The 20,591-nt window shown below is 42.8% G+C and overlaps 1 protein-coding gene across 1 annotated transcript; it reads left to right on the top strand.

Moving 5' to 3' along the window:
* The first annotated feature begins 4,417 nt into the window (after positions 1-4,417).
* On the top strand, positions 4,418-20,591 carry XKRX (XK related X-linked). Its single transcript, XM_002831885.6, has 3 exons — positions 4,418-5,982; positions 10,901-11,169; positions 18,834-20,591. The coding sequence occupies exons 1-3, from the start codon at positions 5,609-5,611 to the stop codon at positions 19,577-19,579; spliced, it is 1,389 nt and encodes a 462-aa protein (XP_002831931.2). The 5' UTR covers positions 4,418-5,608; the 3' UTR covers positions 19,580-20,591.

Below are 20,591 nucleotides of genomic sequence, written 5' to 3'. Positions count from 1 at the left end.
ACTAGGTCGTGGTAATGGCTGCATGACTTTGTACTAAAACTACTAAATTGTACACTTTAAATGGGTGAATTGTATGGCATATGAGTTATTTCTAAATAAAGGGTATTATTTAAAAAATTAAATAATATCATTATATTCCCCTCCCTGACCCTTCTCTTCCACCAGGCAATGTAAATAGAGCTCACCAGCTGCCTGGCAACACCCAACATCCCAAATGCCATGCTGCATTATGTGGCAGCACTTCTTTCCCTTCAAGACTAATTTAGATGTCATTTCTAACCAGATTTGTTGAAGAAAAATGCTAGGGGTGAGGGCTGCAGGGAAGTTACTTCTGTTTTAACTCCAGGCCCAAATCCCAGCTATGGATGATACTGATGAGGGAGTGGCTCAGAACTAACAGGCAAGTGTCTTTGTTCTCAGGGAGTTTATAGCAAAAAGAAAAATAAGACCTAGATGATACAACTGATTTTGCATTCGGTGTTTTTTTTTTTTTTTTTTTTTTAGACGGAATCTCACTGTCACCTAGGTTGGAGTGCAATGGCACAATCTCGGTTCACTGCAACCTCCACCTCCTGGGTTCAAGCGATTCTCGTACCTCAGCCTCCGGAGTTGCTAGGATTACAGATGTGTGCCACCACGCCTGGCTAATTTTTGTATTTTTAGTAGAAATGGGGTTTCACCATGTTGCCCAGTCTGGTCTTGAACTGCTGACCTCAGGTGATCTACCCACCTCGGCCTCCTAAAGTGCTGGGATTAACAGGTGTGAACCACTGCGCCTGGCTTTTTTTCTTTTTCTTTTCTTTTTTTTTTTTTTTTTTTTTTTGAGACAGAGTTGCTCTGTTGCCCAGGTTGGAGTGCAGTGGCACAGTCACAACTCACTGCAGCTTCAACCTCCTGGGCTCAAGCGATCCTCCCCACTTCAGCCGCCAGAGTAGCTAGGACTACAGAGTAGCTAATTTTGTTTTTACTTTTTTGTAGAGACAGGGTCTCACTTTGTTGCCCAGGTTGGTCTCAAACTCCTGGGCTCAAGCAATCCTCCCACCTCAGCCTCCCAAAGCGTTGGGTTTACAGGTGTGAGCCACCATGCCTGGCCTCTAGATATCTTTTAAGCATTCTAACAGCCCAAACTGAGCATTCTTTAGAGGGAAGCCATCTTCCATTCTGGCTATTGATTCTCTGGGCCTTGCCCAACACCACCAATGAGTGTTCTGTGACTGGACTGTCAGCCACTTGCTGCACATCTCTGTCCTTCCTCTCCTCTTTCCTTATGGATGCCACGCACCTCTTACACATCCATTCCTTGGAGGCTTTTGGGCAGTCTTCAGGCTGCAGAGGCTTGGAAAGCTCAACCCCATCCCTGAGACTTATAGAGGGATTCTGAATGCTGATAAAGATGCCAAGAGCTTTTAGACCACATGGCTTTTAGATGCGCTCTTTGTTCCTGTGGAGTCAGTGGTTGGAAGTAGAGTGGTAAGGAGTCAGATCTTCGTCTTCCCCTTTCTTGCAGAATTCTAGTGCTTCTCAGGAGGAGAAATTTATGCTTGAACACTACCTGGCATTCAGGAGGCAGCCTAGGTGTCACCTCAGATGACTAGTCTGTGGGAGATCAGTGCTCTTAATGGGACAGGGGTTCCTAGAGCCTCAGCAGCCTTATGACTGCCAACATTTCCAGCATCTTTAGTCCCAAGAAGAGTAAAGAGCTGGAATCTTGAGATGGCCTGAGAGAGCAAAGAGTGTTTGGACAGAAACAGCAAATTCTCAGTTAGCTACTCCCAGCAGGGCAAAGGAACGGGGAAATAAGAGACCAGAGGATTTAGTGACCTAAAGTGCCAGAGAGTCCTAGGGCTGAAAATAGAGAAGTTGGTGGGTGAGGGGGATCAGATGACAGGAACTTTACAGGTCTATACCAGTCACGGGGGAGTCCAACAAAAGTACAGTAATAAGGGCTCTGCCCTCAAGGAGCCCCTGATAATTTAGTTGGGGAATAAAAATTAATACACTTGAAATAATTTTGGTGCTACACTGTGGTATAAACAAAAGAATGCTATAGAAATCCTTGAGAAGGGACAGATCATGTGGTCTGGGAACCTCTGTGAGCTGATGGCTGAATGAGACAGTGCTTATTCAGCCAGAGGAGTTTATGCCCCAGCTACAGTGGCCACAGCTTTTAGAGATGAGTGTGTCTGAGTCTTGCATGGTTTCATGGAGGAAGTATGGGGGAGGAAGCGTCATCATCATCACCATTTGTCAATCACCATTGTCATCAATAAGTGCCACAATAAACAGTCATTGAGCATCCTTCCCTCACTAACTTTACACTTTTTGAGGGGAGGCAGGACAAACACAGAAATAGTTGAAGGACTAGTATGAGAGAGCATGTGCCAGTAGCACGAAGAGAGAAAAGTGAGGGTTGGGGAGGTGACAGAAGGCTTCTTGGAGGTGGGAGCACTTGGGCTGACCCTTGAAAGAAAGTTATGGTTTGGACTAATGGAGAAAAGGGTGAAGGGGGTTGTAAATCGCATCAACAAGGCAGAGGTGGGAGTGAGCAAGGCAAATAGGAGAAGTGAGAAAACCGGCTGGCCTTGTGGTAGGAGTAGTGTGGGCAACAAAATCTGAGAGGGAAGTAGTGTGATGATTATACAGAGCCTTGAATGTCAGACAGAAGGAGTCATTTTGGAACAAAGTAGGAAGGCATTGTAAATTTTTGTATTTGGGGAGAGACAAGGCCATGGAGAAGAAGGAAGAAAGGCTAAAAGGTAAACGTTGGGATTCTACATTCTTCTTCTTAGCTTTACTCTCCCATGTTTTGTTTTGTTTTTTTTTAATTTTTATTTTTTTGAGATGGAGTTTCACTCTTGTCACCCAGGTTGGAGTGCAATGGTGCTATCTTGGCTCACTGCAACTTCTGCCTCCTGGGTTCAAAGGGTTCTCCTGCCTCAGCCTCCCGAGTAGCTGGGATTACAGGTGCCCACCACCACACCCAGCTAATTTTTGAATTTTTAGTAGAGACAGGATTTCACCATGTTGGTCAGGCTGGTCTCAAACTCCTGACCTCAGGCGATTCACCCACCTTGGCCTCCCAAAATGCTGGGATTACAGGCATGAGCTACCGCGCCCAGCTGACTCTCCCATGTTAGGGGGATCAACTCACCCTATCCCAGTGAAATGGGATTAATTGGTCACCTTGCCTGAGATTCACCTTGTGAACAGGTACCTAGAGCAGCCCCAAGAGGTTCTGCACCATATACTGGTGGTGGAGAACCTTGTCCCAGTTGGAATGTCCCAACTAATAAGAAAAAGAACACTCTCTGAAGTTGTTCTCAATAATGTTGACCTCCTTTATGAAATGGAAAGGAGAAAGGAGCAGCCTCCTAGCCCAACTGCTAGCATAGGTGCAGACCAAGATGCGGAGTCTTCTTCAGAAGGTGACAACCTTTAGATGTTGAATCTGTCCCTGAATCAGCCCTGGGGAAAGGAGGCAGCAATCATGGAAACCTTAAAAAAACAAAAAACAACATAATGACAGGACGACCTGGAGGCCATCATTTTGGGGGCTGCTACTTGGCCACTCCTCACGTAGATTTGTTTTACTGACTTCCTGCAGCAAAAGGAGATTGGCACAGGCTCTGCTACATTATTATTATTATTATTATTATTATTATTAAGATGTAATCTTGCTCTGTTGCCCAGGCTGGAGTGCAGTGGCGTGATCTCAGCTCACTGCAACCTCTGCCTCCCGGGTTCAAGTGATTCTCCTGCCTCAGCCTCCTGAGTAGCTGGGATTACACTCACGAACCACCACGACCAGCTGATTTTTGTATTTTTAGTAGTGATGGGGTTTCACCACGTTGGCTAGGCTGGTCTCGAAGTCCTGACCTCGAGTGATCTGCCTGCCTCAGCCTCCCAAAGTGCTGGGATTACAGGCGTGAACCACTGTGCCTGGCCTACATCTATATTATTACCAGGAGGCAGATGTGTTCTCTTTTTCTCTGAGGTTTAGAATTATGCAAATGAAGATATGAAAACAAAAGCTCAGTGAGGTGGGGGAGGATTACACTTAAGAATACAGGTAATTTTCAAAGCTCTTTAAGACACCTCTCTCAGTTTTTACTAACAGCTCTCTCGGCTCTTTACCAGTCTGTTTAGAATTTGACACCTCTTCATAACCTTTCAACCAAAGACCTGTAAGTTCATTCTAAAGCTCCTATCCTGGCCTCATTTTGCAAGTGGAGAAATCAAGGCATAAAATATGAGCTTTCAGTGTCTGTGGGCTGACCTTGAGTCTTGACCTTTATCCTGTTCTATCTTCCCTCCGCCGAAAACTCTGACCCTATTCCTCTCAGGTTCCCCCCTCATGATATTATCTGGAGGGCAATAGGACCTAGGGAGGTTCAACCCTGCGGCGGAGGGAGACACACCTGCTTAACCGCGTGGGTAGTGTGAGTGTTGGAGCAAGTCACTTAACTAGTTAGGGAGGACGGGGCAGAAGTGGGCGCCTGCTGCTCTTAGGGAAGAGTAAAGCTGTGGCTCCTGCCTGGGTCTGGAGGTCGTGGTCAGAAGTGCTTCTGAAGAGCGGCCCAAGCCCCTTTTTGTCCCGCCACTCCACAACGAGCATCCCTCGGCTGGCCGCCTGCCCGGGAACTCTCCGGCTGGTTTTGTTTGGCCCCAGCCGTCCCGCCCATCTCGCCCGCCCCCGCCGTCCCGGTGCCTTAGTTTTTGAAGCTGCCGACCTCTTGCAGCTGGAATCGCAGATCAGGCAGGACCCTGGCAGCAGACGGCGTCCAAGAGTTTGGCGACATCCGTCCAGCCAGGTTGGCGCCCCGCACGTCGTGCCTCTCACTAGCAAAGTTTCTCCGAGGAGAAGCAGCCCCTCCAGCCTTTTCTTGATCCTGTAGAGCGAGCGCGCTCTGCTTCTCTCCCTCAACACTGCATTCGGAGACAGGGTGGTGACAATACTCCACTCCCGGGCCAGGCGGTCTTGGGGGCGGGGCTTGGGGGAATCCGAGGAGCTATCCTGAGAACCCTGGACTCAGCAAAGGTCCTGAGAGCGCGCAGGTGAGCGGACGAGCTGATAGCTACAGCCTAGCAATAGCTAGGATACCTAGGCACTGAACTGAATCCCCTCTTCTGCCCCCCTTCTTCTGCGCCCCCTCTTCTGCCCTGGCTCAGCTCTCCGCTGACTTGAGAGGACACACTGGTCAGGACTCTTTGTGAGGAGCTGCTGAGTGTCGGTGCCCCCGACAGATCGGCTACTCCCTGCCTGAGGGTCTGCGAAAGGAGCCGCCACGGAAGCCGCTGTTCTCATGACTCTTCACGTCCCCGGAGTTGGACTCTGGATGGGGCGCTGGGATGCTTGCTTTTGTCTTGTTCATGTTTCACAGCAAGTATGTTGACGATTGGAATCCAGGGCCAATCAAGAGTCAAGTTCAAAGTGGTACTCCTGGGCTTTCCATCCCAGACTCCAAGTTGAATCTGAATCTAGAAGAGAGCGGTTTCTTGCTCTAACTAGTGAATCTCTGTTCCCAAACTGGACTTGACAGAGCTCTCCTCACCTATACTTGGACTGTAGCGGCTATAGGGTTCTCTTGGGGATGGATGGGAGGGTGCTATGAACACCAGACCACAACATTCAGAAAGAACCTCGACAATGGACAGAGTTTATGAAATTCCTGAGGAGCCAAATGTGGATCCGGTTTCATCTCTGGAGGAAGATGTCATCCGTGGAGCCAACCCCCGATTTACTTTTCCATTTAGCATCCTTTTCTCCACCTTTTTGTACTGTGGGGAGGCTGCGTCTGCTTTGTACATGGTTAGAATCTATCGAAAGAATAGTGAAACTTACTGGATGACATACACCTTTTCTTTCTTTATGTTTTCATCCATTATGGTCCAGTTGACCCTCATTTTTGTCCACAGAGATCTAGCCAAAGATAAACCGCTATCATTATTTATGCATCTAATCCTCTTGGGACCTGTTATCAGGTGAGCAACTTTTAAATCTTTTCCTTACCCCACCAACCCCCCCGCTCAGACTTGGGCAGAGAAAGATGAAAGATTTACAAGATGGATACTATGGCTCTAATCAATTCTCTCATTTCCTCCCACTCTCGGCTTCCCTGTCTACCATTCAAAAAACTTACCTGAAATCTTAAATGCCACCATGATGAACACGTGGTATGTACCTGTGTTCCAAAACAATGAACGATGCTATTTGGGCTGTGTAAACTAGAATGGGAACAACAAGACGTGATCACCCTGTGCATGAAGGCCATAGCTGCAGAGTGTGTAATTTTATTAAAAAAAATTTTTTTTTTCTAAGACAAGGTCTTGCTCTGCCTCCCAGGCTACAGTGCAGTGGTGCGATCATGGCTCACTGCAGCCTTGATCTCCTGGGATCAAGCGAACCTCCCACCTCAGCCTCCAAGTAGCTGGGACCAAAGGCACGTGTCACCATGCCTGGTTAATTTAAAAAAAAATTTTATAGGCCGGGTGTGGTGGCTCACACCTGTAATCCCAGCACTTTGGGAGGCCGAGGCGGGTGGATCACCTGAGGTCAGGAGTTCAAGACCAGCTGGCCAACATGGTGAAACCCCTGTCTCTACTAAAAATCAGCTGGGTGTGGTGGCACACATCTGTAATCCCAGCTACTCTGGTGGCTGAGGCAGGAGAATCACTTGAACCCGGAAGGTAGAGGTTGCAGTGAGCCAAGATCGGTGCCACTGCACTCCAGCCTGGGCGGTAGAGTGAGACTCCATCTCAAAAAAAAAAAAAAATTTGTAGAGACGGGATCTCGTTATGTAGACTGGGCTCAAGTGATCTTCCTGCCTCAGCCTCCCAAAGTGAGCCATTGCGCCTGGTCTGAGTGTGTAATTTTGACTCTACCTTTTGGATGCTTTGTAAATTGGATAAAAGTTTCTTTACCCTGAGATGCTTGGGCTGGTGCTACTGCCATTTTCAAATTTTCCAGAGTAATTTGACATCTGGAAAATATTTTAAACCATCTGTGGTAATCTGGTACCCCAACCCAATATAGTTCAGTTCTCTGTCGGTTTATCAGTTTCCTGTTTATCTCTTTGTATATTTCTGCAGTAAAGATACGAAGTTGGGAGGGGGCAAAGGAAGACAGTTCATCACTCTATGTGGATGCAGTAGCACAATTTAGTAGTATCAAGTATTTCCATTCAGATTGCCTTGAAGTGGAAAGAATGCACTTAATCCTAGGGAGATAGGCACCTGTGTCAACAGTCTCATCTGGATGCTATGGGGTGTTCAAGGTAGAGAGATGTTGCAAAACTTATGAGTTCAGGAGTAAGGAATGGACCAAGTTTGTCTTGATTGCAAGAGAGGCAGACAACTGCAGTCAGCCGAGGAATATGGGTCAGAGTGTTGCAATGGGAAGATACCTCATCATTAGACAACTAAAAACAGTCTGTGAAACTGATTAAGGATGGAACTCACTCCTTTATAAAATTTCATATCTGTACACATGTATAATTTTTATTTGTCACTTATACCTCAATAAAGCCAGAAAAGAAATTTTATCAATAAATTTTAAAGTGGGGAGGACTCGATTAGGCTCTATCAGAGAGAATATGGGATATCAACAGAAACAGTGGCCTGAAATTCAGGAGATTTGGAGTCTAGTCTTCCCTCTCTCATTGACTGTTGTGTGTTCTTGGTAAAATCTCTGAAGATACCTTCACAGGAAGGCATATAGAGTTCCCTCATCTGTAAAGCAAATGGGTTAGTCTAAATCATGGGTCTCAAATTCAAACACTTGCAGGGACCAGGCAGGTATCATAAATGAATGAAGCAGGCCTAGTATAAGAAAAAACAGTAGCCTTGTGTGAGATGATAAATGAAAACAAAGTCTCAGAGAAATACTGAGGAGTAGTGAGTACCATGGTAATCTGAAATCTTCATGACCTGCCTGAAGGAGGTAGCCCCTCTAGAGCCCTGGCCCATCGTTTCCATGTTGGAATTCAGACCCAGTATTGCCAGATCCACTAACTTTTCAGAAGATGCTCCAAAGACAGGATTTTTATATGAAATGTCATCATTTTAAATTTTCACAGCTGACTAAAACAACAACAACAACAACAACACAGGATGGACCAAACCATATCTATTGGTCAGATATAACTCAGCTGGCCTATATTCATCTTTGGACTGGGTGATCTAAAAGGTCCTTTATGGTTCTAAATCTTTGAAGTTAAGCTGTAAAAGGAAAACCTCATCTTGACCTTAAAACCAAGAAATTTAAAGTTGTCACTAGAGGAGCAAATAAACCATTCGTCCCTCCTTTTTCAAATACAATATACTGAGTTAACCAATCGAAAACTCTCAAGATGCAAATTTCAGAAAGTACCTAGCTGCACCCTCCCCTCTTTTTGACTTCTTGTTTGCTTTGTGAACCCTCTGTGTGGAGTGTTGAGTACTGTTTTTCATTTTTGTTGTTTAGCTTCCACTAGAAATGATTGGGAAGCATTTATAACCTCAGGCCGCTAAGCCCACAGCAGAGAAAAGATAATTAAAAACTCATAAATTATACTCTGGATTCGCTTATTTTCAAGGCCAATTACTTGTTAGATAGGTAGGAACTTGATTAGTGTTATCAGGCACATGAAGGTGCTTGTAGAGTCCGGGTGTCTTACATGAAATGCAAGCATACTTCTGAAATGAAAATGTACTCTAATTTACTGAAGCTTATAAATGGGCAAACACCCTTACTTAAACCAGAAAATAGCCCTGAGAATAGAAACGGAACATTTATGTAAATGTAAACGGAACATTTCATGCCGCCACCTTCTCCAATACTGTTCTCCAATTTAGCAATAGTACTGACGGGTTGGGGTTAAAATCTAAAATTTTTCTTTGAAAATGCACTTATGCAGAACAAGAATAGGATAAAGTGTTGCTTTTTCTTCTCTGTTCTTTCTTTGCATCTTTTTCTTTCCCAGGTCTTAGAGTTTGTCCCTAGAAGGTGAAAATTTCAAACTGCATGCTTCAGAGTGGTACACATGCATCAGTCTTAGGGTGATCTATGGAGACTGGCAGCCAGCATATGTTCCAAATTTTCCTATCAGGAGCTAAAGGCTAGAGAGCATATCAACCTCTGGGCTTGTCTTTGGTCTACTTTTCTGTTAAATTTCATTGCTGTTATTATTATCCTCTCCTCCCGTAATTGCTTACCCTGTATTATTTTCTTCCTTCTTATTCTTTCATTTACTCAGCAAATATTTCTCAAATACCTACTAAGTGATAAGAGCTGTAAACAAGATAAATACAACCCTTGACCTCAGTCTCTTGGGCAAAATGTCTTAATGTCCACTACAAATGTTCTTACTAGTCATAAGTAGTCCACAGTTTTTATTCATTCAAGGTGAGTGGGGAAGTGGTAACTCAGGTGTTCCAGAACAAGATGTTCTAGTTGCTTCTCTTCCACTTACCACATCAGAACTGCTAAAGACTTCTGATTTGTATGGGGGAGGTGGGAGGGGCATAGCAGGAAATGTCATCTTACCCTTATTCCAAGGATGATAGGCTTTCATAAGGATGTTTTTCTCTTTGTAAAGAAAGAATCCAGTTTAAAAGGCTTTTGTCCACAAACGGGTCAAGAGGCACAAAAAGTAACTATTACAGTGATCTTTCGAGGGCCTAGTTATGTAGTTCATTCAGGTTTGAGTTGTCGTTTTTTAAGTACTTTTGTTGCTTTCATGGCTTCCTGTGTATATGAAAGATTTTTTTTTCTCTGATCTGTCCCAAGACTTTTTGGCTGAGATATGGTTGTGAGCCCTTTCTTGAAAAAGCAGAATCTGGCCAGGTGCAGTGGCTCATGCCTGTAATCTCAGCACTTTGGGAAGCTGAGGTGGGTGGATCACCTGAGGTCAGGGGTTCAAGACCAGCCTGGCCAACATGGTGAAAACGCATCTCTACTAAAAATACAAAAAAAAAAAAAAACACAACAATAACTTAGCCGGACGTGGTGGCACATGCCTGTAATCCCAGCTACTCAGGAGGCTGAGGCAGGAGAATCGCTTGAACCCAGGAGGCGGAGGTTACAGTGAGCCGAGATTGCGCCACTGCACTCCAGCCTGGGTGACAGAGCAAGACTCTGTCTCAAAAAAAAAAGAAAGAAAAAGAAAAAGCAGAATCTAAAACTTTGGTTATGGAGCTGAATGCTTTGAGTGAGGAATGCTTTACCTCACGAATTTGAGGTAAGAAAACAGGGCCTTTTGGAACCTTCATTATTCTGCTAGGAAAACAGTATCGACTTAATACCTTTGTGTTCAAGGCACTTTTCTACCTGCCACAGGCCTATTCTTAAAAAGACAAAACAATTCCTCAAGTCCTCAAACAAGTACTTCTGAAATAGTGTTCTTAGGTCAGTCTATTACTGAACAAAAAAGGATTTAGATTCATGTAACTTGTAGAAGGCATGATCCACCTTTTGACTTATGAGAAATGATCAGAACAGAAGACAGAAAAAGACAAAAAGTAGTGCAGGCTGGTCATGGTGTCTCACACGTGTGATCCCAGCACTTTAGGATCCCAGCACTTTGGGTCAAGGCAGTAGGATTGCTTGAGCCCAGGAGTTTGAGACCAGTCTGGGCAACATGTCTAGATCTCCTCTCTACACAAATTAAAAATAGCTGGCATGGTGGCATGCGCCTGTAGTACTAGCTGCTCAGAAGGCTGAGGTGGGAGGATCATTTGAGTCTAGGAGGTCAAGGCTGCAATGAATTATGATTGTGCCACTGCACTCCAGCCAGGGTGACGGAGTAAGACCTTGTCTCAAAAATAAAGTAGCACAACCTCCCCAAGTTATTTTTTTCCCTCGTTACAACCTCCCTTCCCAGGATAGCTTTAGTTAAGTTTGCATGATGCTTTACTTCTACAGATGTTTGGAGGCCATGATTAAGTACCTCACACTGTGGAAGAAAGAGGAGCAGGAGGAGCCCTATGTCAGCCTCACCCGAAAGAAGATGCTAATAGATGGCGAGGAGGTGCTGATAGAATGGGAGGTGGGCCACTCCATCCGGACCCTGGCTATGCACCGCAATGCCTACAAACGTATGTCACAGATCCAAGCCTTCCTGGGCTCAGTGCCCCAGCTGACCTATCAGCTCTATGTGAGCCTGATCTCTGCAGAGGTCCCCCTGGGTAGAGGTGAGTGGGGCCAGAAGAGGGGAGGGCTCCAGTTAAATCAAGGGTCTTAGAAGTCTAGACCCAAGCTGTCTAATATACTGGCCACTAGCTTCATGTGGCTATTTAACTTAAAATTAAATAAAATTAAAAACGTGTTAATTAATACTAGCTACATTTCAAGTTCTCAGCAGCCGTGTGTTGCTAGCAGCTACTGTATTGGATGGCACAGGTATAAACATTTCCATCATCACAGAAAGTTCTATCGGACAGCACTGGGAGATAGTTAAAGAACTTGTGGAGTCAGACATCTCAAGCCTGCCAGATTTCTTAAACAGGTAAGCTGTTTAGACTAAAAATGTCACAGATAAACCTTCTCTGGGCCCAGAAGAAGCTAGTAATACCAGCAGTCAGTAGGATATTTTCCCTTGCCCAAAATGTTTAAATTATGCTGTTAGTTGTTTTGTTTGTTTAAGGATGGCAGTCTTTAATAAGAGGTTCCCAAATAGTACTGATCATCAGAATCATGTGATGAGCTTCTTTTTGAAATTATATTCACTCCCCAGACTTGAATCAATCTTAATATATATTTCTAAAAGGTACCCCAGTTGATTTTGATCAGCCACATTTGGGAACCAATGATTTAATAATTTCTGCTAATGCCAGTGGAGAGAAAGAAAAGGAGCGTGGGCCGGGCACGGTGGCTCAAGCCTGTAATCCCAGCACTTTGGGAGGCCGAGGCGGGTGGATCACAAGGTCAGGAGATCGAGATCATCCTGGCTAACATGGTGAAAATCCGTCTCTACTAAAAATACAAAAAATTAGCCGAGCGTGGTGGCAGGCGCCTGTAGTCCCAGCTACTCGGGAGGCTGAGGCCGGAGAATGGCGTGAACCCGGGAGGCAGAGCTTGCAGTGAGCCGAGATCACGTCACTGCACTCCAGCCTGGGCGACAGAGCAAGACTCTCAAAAAAAAAAAAAAAAAAAAAAAAAAAGCGTGGGGTTAATACTAATGAGAGTCAGGCCTGGACCAAGTTCTGACCTTCACTGTGATCTTTGGAGGAAGTTACAAAGCAATCACTGACCTAATTTCCCACTTGTAGAAGAGGGATCCTGAAATGAGTAAGACCTCTAGCAGAGGATGAAATGTGAGTCAGTGTTTTCAAAGTTGAGATAAATTGTTGTTAATGAATTGTAACAGCCTGAGATTTGCTTCATCTGCTTGGGCAGGCACTGGTATAGGTGTGGGTACAGGTTTGGACCATTTCCTATTAGATTCTAACCCTGTTTGGCAAAGTCCCATGTCTCAAATAAGGTAAGGAGAAAATTTGCCCTCTTTTGTCTTCTTTCCCCACTAAGAATTGTTCTTGAAGTTCTATTGGTCTTGAAGCTGTTCACATACATACATAGTAGTTTGAGGAGAAAACTCTTTGGAAATGATGATGCTTTTCCTTTAAATCATCTAATAAAAATAGGTGTACATTACGGCTGGGCATGGTGGCTCACGCCTGTAATCCTAGCACTTTGAGAGGCCAAGGCAAGTGGATCACTTGAAGTTGGGAGTTTAAAACCAGCCTGGCCAACATGGTGAAACCCCGTCTCTACTAAAAATACAAAAAAAAATTAAGGATGAGCATGGTGGCTGATGCCTGTAATCCCAGCACTTTGGGAAGCCAAGGCAGGTGGATCACCTGAGGTCAGGAGGTTGAGACCAGCCTGGCCTGGCGAAACTCTGTCTCTACTAAAAATACAAAAATTAGCCGGGTATGGTGGTGGATGCTTATAATCCCAGCTACTTGGGAGGCTGATGCATGAGAATCACTTGAACCTGGGAGCTGAGATCTCACCATTGCACTCCAGCCTGGGCAAAAGAGCGAGACTCTGTCTCAAAAGAAAATTCAGCCAGGCGTGGTGGTGGGTGCCTGTAATCCCAGCTACTTGGGAGGCTGAAGCAGGAGAATTGCTTGAACCTGGGAGGTGGAGGTTGCAGTGAGCCGAGACTGCACCACTGCACTCCAGCCTGGGCGACAGAGGGAGACTCCCATCTCATAAATAAATAAATAAATAACAAAAGTAATACATGCACAAACTGACATATAAGTAATTGTATTTGCACAGAAAATTTCTGGAAACTATGCAAGAAACTACCTCTGCGGAGTGGGAATGAAAAGTCAGCAGTCTTACTTTTTTAAATTCTTCTGTATGGTTTGAAAATTTTTTTCGTGATCATGCATTACCAGTTTTGGTCTTTATCTTTTTTTAATTAAAAAAGTCAGACATGGTTATAGTAAAAATTAAAAACCATACAGAATAGATATAAAATAGGAAACGTAATCTCACTCCCCAAAGATAACCTCTGTTAATCATCCAGTATATATCCTTCTGGACTTATTTTTACTATATAAACATAAACATACATACAATATATATTGTACATGTTTTTGCCCCAAAATGGACTGTATGAAACATTCTGTCAACAAAGTCTTTTTCAAAAGTACAGTATGCTAGTATGTCTTTTCTCAAGTTATTTATATATACATGTATAACAATAATAAACATATAATATAGATTTCTTTTATATGAATTAGATTATTTTTATTCTCCTAATTTTCTATTGATAGGATTCTATTGATTGTCTCAAAAAAGAAAAGAAAAAGGTAGCACAACCTCCCCAAGTTATTTTTTCCCCTCATTACAACTTCCCTTCTCAGGACAGCTTTAGTTAAGTTCCCATGATGCTTTACTTCTGCAGATGTTTGGAGGCCATGATTAAGGACCTCACACTGTGGAAGAAAGAGGGGCGGCAGGAGCCCTATGTCGGCCTCACAAATTTTAATTTTTCGCAAAAAAGTTGTTTTCTGATTGCAAATTATGCCACAGTAAACATTTTTATAAATGCCTGTGTACATGAATGAGACTTTGTAGGATAAATTTATAGCAGTAGAATTGCTGGGTGGAAGGATATGTATGTTTAAAATTTTATTGATATTGCCAAATAACTCTCCCAAAAAGATATATGAATTTATACTCTCACCAACAGTATACAAATGTGCCTGTTTCTGTTTCTTCATATCCTAAACTCAATATTCTTTATTTGTATAATTATAAAATAATTGGCTTTTAAAATAATTGGCTTTCTTTGGTTATGAATGAAGCTGAGCATCTTTTTGTGTTTGGTCATTGTGTGTTCTGTGAATTGTTTGTTTATATATTTTACTCGCTTTTTCTAGTGGGTTGTCTTTTTCATATTAATTTTTAGGAGCTATTTACTTATTCTTGTTATTAATCCTTTCTCTGCTATGAATGAGTATGTATGCATATATTTGTATAATTTTTAGCTTGTACATACACGCGTTTTAAATATGTATATACATGTCATACATGTAATATGTGTGTGATATATTTAATATCCACAATACACTTTGTAGTATCTTCTGGCATTCTGAAGTATTACATTTTTATGTATTCAGATTCTTTATTGCTTTTAGATTTTGTGCCTTTCTTACAAAGGCCTATCACATCTCTCATCTGGTAGAACAATTTTCCCCAATCTTTTAAGTAGATTAATTTTCAAGATAATTTTTTAATTCATCCTACAGAAAAAGCAAAATAATAACAGCAAAAAAAAAAAAAAACATTTCATTGAGATTCTGATTGAGATTTGCATCAAATTACTTAGGTTATTTTGGGAGAATTTACATCTTTATAGGATTGTTGGATTTCATATTGTGAAATGATAAATCTCTCCATTTTATTAAATATTTTAAAATGTATCTCAGTAAAATTGTATAGTTTTCTTCAGTAAAGTTGTATAGTTTTCTTGCTATGAGTCTTACATTTTTATAAGGCTTACTTTCAGATGTTCTATCAGTTTTAAAATGACCTGATTTTCTAAGTACCAGGATAGTATCCAGGTAAAGTAAACCCACCTACCATACCTTTGGAAATAGGGGGATGATGAAGATGACAAAGAATAGGAAGAAAGAGGAGGAGGGGGAGGAGGAGAAAAAGGACAAGAAAGAAGGGAAGAAGGAAGAAAAAGAAAGAAGAACACAGCTAAAAGAATTTACTAGGTTCTAGGCATTTCTCTAAGCCCTTTACATGTAAATGTTTATTTAATCTTTACCACAACCCTATGAGATAATTATTATTCTCATTTTACAGACGAAGAAACAGATGCACTGAGAATTTAAGTATGTTCCCCCAAGGTCCCATAAGCAAAGATTGGATTGTAATTCAGGGTGTTTGCCTCCAGAGCCTGTGTATTTTGTTCTCTTATGGCATGAGTGTATTTGTAGGGACACAGACTGAAAATGTTTTGACATTTATTGGAAGCATCAGGTTTTTTTCCTTCTGTTACACTACTAATCAATAAATCAGTTCTAATGTAAGGGAAAGCATCGCCACACAGTTGGATGTATGCTCTCACATTCCCAGTTACATAAGGTGCATCAGCTCTTGAGGATGGGACTGAGAATGGTTGAGAAAGACAAGAGTCACCACTTCAAGAGTCTCCAATTCCAGTCTCTGAGATTCCAGCACTCTACTTAAAGCTGAAGAACTCAGAGCTGTGCTTCCTTTTGGGTTTACATGGGGGAAATCTTAACTTTTCCTCCATGAAAAGTAAAAGATTAAGTTGACATCTCTATGGCCACCTTTTCCCTAGATCAAGTGTTTTAATAGGAACAGAAAGCTCCAGCTTTCCTTTTGGATGAGTATTCCTCAGCCCTCCCACTTCTCTTGAGAGCACTGGATTTTTCTTAGTGATCAGCATCCTCTGACATAAAGGAAGAAAAGGAAAGGGCCACCTGTGTCATCTATAGTTGATGCTTAGGTAGGTTAGGGAGCATCCTGGCTCTTTAGGGACACTACTCTAACATATGGTTCCATGGATGTCATGGGTGAGGCAACAGGGTTTGGAAATTTTTGAACCACTCTGCTGCAAACTCAGAGATTCCTAACATATGGGGGTAATGAATTGACATTGCTGATGACAAATATAAACAACTCTTGAGTATCTCAGTGAATTGAGAACTGAGGTACACAGATATTCAGTGACTTCCAAAAGTTCCCATACAGCTGAACCGCTGAACCAAGGATTTCTTTCTCTTTCTTTCTTTCTTTCTTTCTCTCTCTCTCTCTCTCTCTCTCTCCCTCCCTCCCTCCCTCTCTCTCTCTCCCTCCCTCCCTCCCTCTCTCTCTCTCTCTCTCTCTCTCTCTCCTCTCTCTCTCTCTCTCTCTCCTCTCTCTCTCTCTCTTCCTCCCTTCCTCCCTTCCTCCCTTCCTCTCTTTCTCCCTTTCTTCCCTTCCTCCTTACAGGCATGCACCACCACGCCCAGCTAATTTTTGTATTTTTAGTAGAGACCAGGTTTCACCATGTTGGACAGGCTGGTCTTGAACTCCTGACCTCAGGTGATCCACCCACCTCAGCCCCCCAAAGTGCTTGGGATTACAGGTGTGAGCCACCGTGTGCACGGCCAGAACCAAGGACTTCTAATTAGTTTTATTTTTAATTTTTTTTCTTTTTGAGAAGGAGTCTCACTCTGTCACCCAGGCTGGAGTGCAGTGGGGCGATCTCAACTCACTGCAACCTCTGCCTCCTGGGTTCAAGTGATTCTCGTGCCTCAGCCTCCTGAGAAGCTGGGATTACAGGCATGCCATCATGCCTGGCTAATTTTTTTTTTCTTTTTGAGACAGAGTCTCACTCTGTTGCCCAGGCTGGATCGCAGTGGTGCAATCTCGGCCCACTATAACCTCTGCCTCCCAGGTTCAAGCAATTCTCCTGCCTCAGCATCCCAGGTAGCTGGGATTACAGGTGCACGCCACCACACCTGACTAATATTTGTATTTTTAGCGGAGATGGAGTTTCATCATGTTGGCCAGGCTGGTCTCGAACTCCTGACCTCAGGTGATCCATCCGCCTTGGCCTCCCAACGTGCTGGGATTACAGGCATGAGTCACCGCGCCCAGCCTAATTAGGTATTTTATGCACCTCTCTAATCTCAGAAGTCTTCATTAATTCCACAAACATTTATTGAGCACCTGCTATGTTCCAGGTAATATGTTAGGCTCTGGGAATACAGCAGTGAAGAAAATAGACATGGTCCCTCCTGCCTTCATGGAATTTTCAATACACGTTTTGACACATCACTGAAGTTAAGTGTTCTAGAAACACACAAACAATGTTAGTTCCTTGAAGAAGATATACATCAAAGAAGGGACTTCTATTAGCAAGGGCATTCTCTGTGAGTCTCCTAAGACTGGATTTTTTCAGATAGAGTTCTTCCTGCCTTATTTAATGTTTGCTCCAAAGCCTGCTTCATCAGCAAAGTCTGCCTGATACCTTTTATGTACTCTTCTCATGTTAGTGACTTCTCAATGTTCTAAGACCCATGCTTTTTAAGGAAGTTTATTTTGTATATTTATATGATTATTAAAGTGTTACAGTATATGTTCATCACGAGAAATTTAGAAAATAGAGAAATGCAGAGAAAAAGATTTCTAAAACTGATATAAGACTATCACACACAAAAAAATATTTTGGTTCATTCTTTCAATTTTTTGTGCATCTATTTTGTTTTATTGTATATATTCAAGGTGTACAATGCGATGTTTTGATGTATGTACACATTGTGAAATGATTACCACAACCAAACTAATTAACACATTCATCACCTCACATAGTTACCATTTTTGTACGTGTGTGTGTGTGTGTGGTAAAACTTAAAATCTACTCTCTTTAAAAATTTCAAGTACACAATACATTATTGTCAACTATAGTCATCATGTTGTACATTAGAGCTCTGAATTTTATCTTATAACTCTAAGTTTGTAGCCTTTGATCAAAATCCTTCCATTTCCCTAAATCCCCATCCCCTGGTAACCACCCATTCTCTGTTTCTAGGTGTTCAACTTTTTTAGATTCCACATATAAGTAAGACAATGCAGTATTTTTCTTTATGTGTCTAGCTCATTTCACTTAGCATAATGTCCTCTAGGTTCATCTGTGTGTCACAGATGGCAGGGTTTCCCTAATTTTATGATTGAATAATATTCATACACACACACACACACACACACACACACACATACCAGATTTTCTTTATCCATTCATCTGTCAACAGATACTGAGTTTGTTTCCATATCTTGGCTATTGAGAATAATACTACAATGAGCATGGGAGTGCAGATATCTCTTTGAGATACTGATTTCCTTTAGGTATACACCCAGCAGTGGGATTATTTGATCGTTTGGTCGTTCTGTTTTTAATTTTTTGGAGAACCTCCATGCTGTTTTCCATAATGGCTGTATCAATTTATGTTCCCACAAACAGTGTACAAGGGTCCTTTTTCTCACATCCCCACCACCACTTATTTTTTTTTAATAATAGCCATTCTAACAGGTGTGAGGTGATATCTCATTGTGGCTTTGATTTGCATTTTTGTGATGATTAGTGATGTTGAACACCTTTTCATATACCTGTTGGCCGTTTATATACCGCCTTTGGAGAAAGTCTATTCAAATGCATGCTATTTGTTTACATAGCTGTGATCATATTTGTATTTGCTCTTAACTGGAGCTCTCAAGTCTCATCTGTCATCTCTCTGGACCTCTGGGTTATAAGTACAGCCTTCATTACCAACATTGACTGATTGCCTGTTTTTGTTTTTGTTTTTGTTTTTCTTAACAGTTGTGCTAATGGTATTTTCCCTGGTATCTGTCACCTATGGGGCCACCCTTTGCAATATGTTGGCTATCCAGATCAAGTACGATGACTACAAGATTCGCCTTGGGCCACTAGAAGTCCTCTGCATCACCATCTGGCGGACATTGGAGATCACTTCCCGCCTCCTGATTCTGGTGCTCTTCTCAGCCACTTTGAAATTGAAGGCTGTGCCCTTCCTAGTGCTCAACTTCCTGATCATCCTCTTTGAGCCCTGGATTAAGTTCTGGAGGAGTGGTGCCCAGATGCCCAATAACATTGAGAAAAACTTCAGCCGGGTCGGCACTCTGGTGGTCCTGATTTCAGTCACCATCCTCTATGCTGGCATCAACTTCTCTTGCTGGTCAGCTTTGCAGTTGAGGTTGGCAGACAGAGATCTCGTCGACAAAGGGCAGAACTGGGGACATATGGGCCTGCACTATAGTGTTAGGTTGGTAGAGAATGTGATCATGGTCTTGGTTTTTAAGTTCTTTGGAGTTAAAGTGTTACTGAATTACTGTCATTCCTTGATTGCCTTGCAGCTCATTATTGCTTATCTGATTTCCATTGGCTTCATGCTCCTTTTCTTCCAGTACTTGCATCCATTGCGCTCACTCTTCACCCATAATGTAGTAGACTACCTCCACTGTGTCTGCTGCCACCGGCACCCTCAGACCAGGGTTGAGAACTCAGAGCCACCCTTTGAGACTGAAGCAAGGCAAAGTGTTGTCTGATTCTATTTTCTGGGTATTTTAGGATGAGTTGGGAGTTGCCAAGAGTAACCATGAAATTGAAGGAAAGGATGAGGCTCATGGGTGAGATACCCATCAGTACATTTTCTTGACTTTTCTGTTAAGCCTATCAGAAGAAAGAGCAACTCCCAAATAGATTTTATTTTCTTAAGAGTTACCACTATGTTTGGAAACGGGGGTATCCACTATATAGTTGAAAGGGTCAGAAATACCATTCACACCCTTCTTACCCAGGTCAATTGGAATAACTTGCCTTCAAACACTTTAGGCTCTCTAAAGTGACCTTCTAGCTCTGCTCATTTGCCTGATGCATTTCTGAGCTTTCCTGGGCTGAGCTGAAGGCCCAGAATCCTACTAGAATATAGTAGGAATATGTGGAACCTGCAACTGTCAGTGTGGCTGGGGTCTTTTTAATTCCAGTGAGAAGCTCTGGCTGAGAAGAAAATCACCACTATTAAAAAAGCTGCTCCCCAAACAGATTAGCTCTCTGTTAGGATTTTACTAGTGGCCATTAAGCAAGGACCTCTCTTTACAGTGGCACTTCATAGGCACACTCTGAGGAGAAAGTGCAGAGTAGAAGTCCTTCAGGGCATAAGCCAAAATGACTCTTTTTCTTAGGGACTTGCATGGGCCTCCGGCTTGTCTATTGGAATTGTTAAGTGAAGCCTCTCGCTTAGTGCCTCATTAGCAGCGATTTCCTCCAACCCAGCTTTTCTGTGCTGTTGGTATTTTACTACTTGATGTGGACCTCAGAGAAGCTGAACTGTAATTGAAAATGTTTCCAATGTGTGGAAGAAATGAAGACTACTTTGTGTCTGCTGTTGTCCTGAGTATTTCATTAATGTGTGTGTGTGTGTGTGTGTGTGTGTGTATGTATATGTGTGTAGGGGAGACAGAAAGTAATAATGGCTGAGACATCACCTTCATGTTGTTTGGGATTGGGATGGGTGACTAACACTCCAAGGTAGAGTGAAGGCAGAGGAGGGAAACAAGA

This window comes from Pongo abelii, chromosome X (genome assembly GCF_028885655.2).
Source record: "Pongo abelii isolate AG06213 chromosome X, NHGRI_mPonAbe1-v2.0_pri, whole genome shotgun sequence".
Lineage (NCBI taxonomy): Eukaryota > Metazoa > Chordata > Mammalia > Primates > Hominidae > Pongo > Pongo abelii.
This window is presented reverse-complemented; position numbering and strand designations above follow the sequence as displayed.